Source organism: Branchiostoma lanceolatum, chromosome 4, assembly GCF_035083965.1.
Source record: "Branchiostoma lanceolatum isolate klBraLanc5 chromosome 4, klBraLanc5.hap2, whole genome shotgun sequence".
NCBI lineage: Eukaryota > Metazoa > Chordata > Leptocardii > Amphioxiformes > Branchiostomatidae > Branchiostoma > Branchiostoma lanceolatum.
Genome location: NC_089725.1, coordinates 15,066,587 through 15,072,359, shown reverse-complemented (window position 1 = coordinate 15,072,359; position 5,773 = coordinate 15,066,587). Strand labels below are relative to the sequence as shown.

Sequence of the window (5,773 nt, the reverse complement as noted above, 5' to 3'; positions counted from 1 at the left end):
CAAAAATCAGCCGTTTATCGTGCTTTTCCATCTCAGGCACCTGTCTTAGTAAATTAAGTAGTCATTATCGCGATACCTGATCCTCCAGACACTTGAGGGGGCATAGCAACTAAGCTGTTATCACAACTTCCCTAGATCTAACCAAGGAGGCTAAAACATTTCAACCTCCTTGATCAAACTGGGAGTATTCTTTAGCTTTATGGTGTCACATGAAGTTGGCACGGCCTTCTGTCTATACAAATATGACTCTTCAAGTGTTTATCTACGAATATATCAAAATGATTCTATAAAGCCGGTGTCAGACGGCTGGAAGATAGCACGCCCGACGAGACTGGCAGCTCTTCTGTGGTCCAGAAATGTAGTCGAGGGTCGTCGACAATGTGACGCCGGGATAACAACATGTGTCGGACAATTTACGCGTAATGCTCAAATGGGGAGGAAAATATGAAAACAAACTGTGTAATTTTAGAGTTGTTTAAGCACTCGTGTGCCAAAAATATAATCTAACCACAACTGTCTGACATGTAGACTGTATAGCACTGTATAACCACAACCACCTACTGGGTTTACTTTAAATCCATGTACATGAAATAAAACAATGAATACATTTGTTCTATGACCCCTTATTTCAACGTCATACGTTGATCTCGCATGCTGTTTTATGTGAAGTCGTAATATTTTCCTCGGGCCCATCACAGCATGTTTATTATTTTAGATTAGGGGCATAAATTTTACTCGACACTTTGTCTCAATGGTTCCTTTATCCGTGCACAGCAATGGGTTGTATCAACCGCCATATTAAAATGCCGTAAAACGGGCGGGGCCCAAATTATAGCGACATAAATTTCGGGTGACCTACTTGTGTTGTACAAATGGTACGACATAGATGCATTTTAGTGTGTGTAACGAAGAAAAATGACAACATGGTTTCTTGTCAAACGTGCGTTTTGGAGCGGAAACCATTGGGAACATGTACTGGGTGGGAGATAATCATCGCCAAGCAGATATTGGGGTGGAAAATCAAAACGTTTTTTCTGTCTTGTTGTTTCCAAGGCAAAAATGATTTGGTTATGTGGACCACATCTCCTGGGCAACCCAAAACTGACGCGAGCGTGTGGATAAAAAACGTTGCCTTCATTATGAAATCTAAGTGGTCAGAAAGGGTGAACAAATGACTGAACACACAGAGCATGATATGCTAAACAATGGCTGTACGTTAGGGAAATGGGCAGTCAAGACTACACTACGTTTCTCCCTTCAAACATCTGCTTGGCAATAAAGAAAATATTTTAACATACGTAGCTTGAAAAACTCTTTTACTTTAGTGTATTGTAAAACAGACAGATAGATTATAGGCCACCATAAAATGTTATTGAAGAAGACACAGAATTATTATATAACTTATTGAAATTAATTATTACCAAGAAACATTGAAGAAAAAAACTTGACCAATAGAGGCTTTGAAATGTGCCGTTTCGCTTCAGCGAGGTGATACTACAAGTCAGAGAGGCTCCAAGACGTGACCTTCAGTGCGCCTGTCGGGTCTGGGAAAAGATTACGTAAAGAACTTGATCCTGACAGAGTGAAACAGTCTTTTCTCAGGCTTTCAAGTGTTGTGAAACTATAGAGCGTTTTCACTTCCCGTATCAGTGAATCAGGCATGTACTGACTGCCATGTTGGTGTCCTCGATCTGCATTTCAATGGACCGTACATGTAGCTCAAGTGTACACAATGTTTTTTTAATGTTTCATTGGAAAGTTTGTATGTATTCTTAAATTAACGGTATGTATCATTTTCACAGTACAGTTCTTTTATGATTTTGTGTAAGAAAGCGTGTGTGTAAAATAAAACTTTGTTGCAGGGATAGACGTAAATGTAATCAAAATGTGAAAAAGCCATGACAGAATTCGATTCGCGCCAAAAAAATGTATGCTTGCACTTGCGCAGTGGAGGTGAGGACGACACGCTTTTCACGCAGCACTTAGCCTTAAGTCTTGGAATGTCACGGTTAGACGTAGTCACGGTGCTGTAGTACTGTTGATGCCACCATTATTTGACAAGACTTCTTTAGAAGGGACATTTGCTGTCGTTTCTATTTACAGTCGCTGCTTCCAAAAACCCGAGAGAAAAATGTAAGAAGAGAGTGAAGAGGCGTTTGCTGACCATGAATCTATTTCTAACCAAGGAGGTTGCTCTAATTCACAATTGGGGAAAGTGTCATATTCTACTTATATACATTTTATATTTCTGTTCCCTTGAAACAGACCAAAAATTACTCTCATGGCAGCTACCATTGGATATTAGATTTGTCTGTCGTCCAAATCAGCAAGAAGAAAAAAGACAGATAACTATATTGGTACAAAAAAACTAATAGTGAATGTTTAGTTATCCGTATAGTGATGTTCTACACCTAGCGCTAAAAATAGTTCAATAGACTCGTTGCTGTGTCTTGTAGCTCTAGGTATGTTTTATTGCTTGCCATGGCAACATACCACAAATTCCGCTGACTGCAAGTTCGACCCCACAACACACTCGCATTCCGAACATTACAGTCACAAAGGCATAGCTAACATCTCTAAACTCACTTTCTCCAACAAGGCGAACCCTCTCGAAGTTGTCTATTTCCTAAACACTCCTAAAAGCTAAGAATGTGACAGTCTATCGGCACCAGTACTCCCTTTTCCCCGTGCGAAACGATGTTTGTTGCGGAGAGTTTTAAACCCGGAAAACTGTAGTGAAAGAAAAAAAAAACTTGGTGTCGCCATTTCGGGGGATTGTCATACTCCATGCGTGGTGGAACGTATCGCCTGTGACTTTCTCGACGGATATGGTCAGCTTTCACTGCAAAGCTCCCCCTTTTTACTGCGACAAAAGTTGTTTATGCTTCTCCGTTAAACGAGGCGTCTATATGGATACAGGGTATCAAAGTATTACAGTTTCCTTGTGAGCCCCATCAGACCATTTCCGTGTGGTGTTTTGATTGAAAATGACGGGTTGGATCCATGTTCTTTGTCTTCTGTGTTCTTTGTCTCGTACTCGCGTTCTGGGTTTTGGATAATTTCAAAGAAGACCTTGAAAGTAACACTTTGGACTGCCCTTTTTTTCTAGCACGCAAGCCTCCAACAAAACGTTACAATGTACATTTCCAAGATTATCTTGAAAATAATGCTGTGTCTATCACGAACTTTCTATGGGGCACAAAACACTGCATCTCAGCGGAGGTCACAGACAGCTTTTAAATTGCCACAATATTTTTAGATCCATTACTGGATCCTTGGCTCCTTTCATGAAAGGAGGCGCGTTTGAAAAGGTAGCCGGGAGACACCAGGTGGGGTTGGAAAAGCACGTACTACTCGGAGGGGTTTGTGTTAAATGAAGCGTGTGCAACGCTTGATTGAAGGTTTATCACCTATGGCTGATTTTGCCTCACGGCGATGTAAGTTTCCACATGGTTTCTCTAAAAAGGGGAATATGTAAGATCACTTCTGCTACCTGTTGCCATGTATATGAATATTCAGCAGTCTATAAGATACGGCTTCTTGTGAAAGAGTGTGTATCCGACTACGCGTAGTTAACAATTAGCACTATTGCACCTATTTTATCTGTCTTTGCTTTGTCGTGTTTCTCAGACAGTGTCCATATTATCTCTTTGTATTCTTTCGGTAAGGGCCAGAGTGGTCGACAGCGATTCGTATGGAGATTGCGTAAACAAGGCGGTAAATATTGCACACACCTAGGCCAGGGAGTGGGAGGGGCGAAGTCGGTTGACAGGAAGACGCCTCCGGCGGACAGCGCTTGCAAATAAGCTGCAGGTATAAACCTGCTTAACCCATGTGACATGTAAGACAACTTCATGCTCCTGTGATCACCAGGCGATGGTAGAACCCGATAACCACGCGCTTATAAATACTGCTGCTCGTCAGGCAGAGGGAGACAGTTGGGAGGTGACAGCGCCGACGGTGGTTCGCTCTCTCTCGACAGGTGACGATAAATCGCAGAGGGGGTTTGATACCAGTCGGGAGCCCCGATCATCCCGTATGAAGGAAGGGACACATCTTGGCGGGCTGAGCCACAGGTAGATCCGGGTGCCACCAGACGACAGCTAGCGAGAGCTCGCCACCGAGTGACGGGAGAAACCAGTCATGTCAGTTAGCAGCGAGGACGCCGAGTCGCGCGCGTCGGACTCCGGCGCCGAGGAGGGCTGGGTGAGAAGCCCCGGCAGCGCCGCCAGCTCGTCTTCGGAGTCCAGCGACGGTTCCGTGGACGTCAAAGTCAAGAGAACACGGTCCTCTTCAACTGAAGAGATCAACTACAATCTGCGGCCGAAGACTATTCTCAATATCATCGAGTCGGAAAAGCGTCGCCACCAGCCGAGAAAACCCAAGCCGCGGCAGAAGCCGCCGCCGCTCAGCAAGTACCGACGGAAGTCGGCCAACTCGCGGGAGCGGGACCGCATGCACCAGATAAACTACGCCTTCGAGGCCCTGCGCTGCGTCGTGCCAAAGCTGCCGCCGTCGGCGGCTCAGGAGGCTTGTGAGGCCGGGAAGATGACCAAAATCACTACCTTAAGACTGGCTATGAACTACATAAGCGCACTGCAGCAGTTACTTAAGGACGATGACGACGGCAACGTGCCGGGGTCTTCGACCTGTACGGAGGACCAAGGCGAGTGCAAACTCGAGCCTACTTCGCAAACCGTCACGGACGCTTTCATGGGGAGCCTACCGTCTCCCCCCGACTACTTCGCCACGAGTTGCGATGTCGACGTCAAGGAGGAGCACATGGAGGGGGCGTGACCCGCGACAAAGTGAGACGACCCGGGACTCAATTCGCCAAAATGCTGGCCAGAAAATCACCCGTGTTTCATCATTCTACATTGTCGTGTGCTGTCAACAAACGACGCCAGAGACAAAGAGCCGAGCCAAGGACTGAATGAAGTTTGTAAAAACTGTGAAAACTGTTACAAGACGCTATATGCACACCGTGTATATGTGGACGATTCGGTGTACTACGGACACTACCCGAGTCGTTATTGCGCATGCCAGTGCCCCATACAACTGATCGCACTACTGACTATAGTGTTGACCTAACAGATCAGGTACTCTTCTTCCTCCATAAGATTGAGTCCAATCCTTTCAAAGATAGGCCAGACCAGTTGTTTTTAATTCCTTGTACAAACTACCTCACCCGCAGCAGCAGTAGTTTAGGAATTTTTCCCCCGTCGAAAGGCCAAATATTTTCCCCTCCGTAGCTACTTGTGTGTGGTGTATGGCTGAGACCAGGTGCACGGGGCCAAGCGCTCGCACATACGGAAGGGGAGGGGCCGTAGCTACAAAAACAACATGCCAAAGTAGGAGTAACGCATTCTTTTGTATATACACATTTCAACTCTCCCTTCCGGATGAACATGTTTATATCCGCAACACGAGATTTATTTTGAATATGACGAACACTTCCATGCAAAATCTTTGTACATAACGTTATCTTTCGCTACAGCTGTGCTTTTCTACTGTATATTATTTCATGTATGACTATGAGCTACCCAAGACAGCGTGGTATTTGTGTTTTTCACAACACTCTACCGTCGTACAAAGTAGTTGATCATTGTCCATAGTACGTTCCCACCTCAAAGAAGAGTTTTATATTTGTAGAATAACTGTACTAAATGTGCTACTAGTCGGCAACGATTAGAAATAATTGTTTGCCAGAACTGAGTATAAATAAAGTCGGAGAACTGGACTTTTGTGGTCAATGTTTTTACTGCTAGTTTGT

At 44.6% G+C, this 5,773-nt stretch overlaps 1 protein-coding gene across 1 annotated transcript; it reads left to right on the top strand.

Annotated features, from left to right (window-relative positions):
• Positions 1–3,866: 3,866 nt before the first annotated feature.
• On the top strand, positions 3,867–5,740 carry LOC136432823 (helix-loop-helix protein ngn-1-like). Its single transcript, XM_066424349.1, has one exon. It carries the CDS (start codon positions 4,144–4,146, stop codon positions 4,795–4,797), a length of 654 nt encoding a protein of 217 aa, XP_066280446.1. The 5' UTR covers positions 3,867–4,143; the 3' UTR covers positions 4,798–5,740.
• The last annotated feature ends 33 nt before the right edge of the window (positions 5,741–5,773 follow it).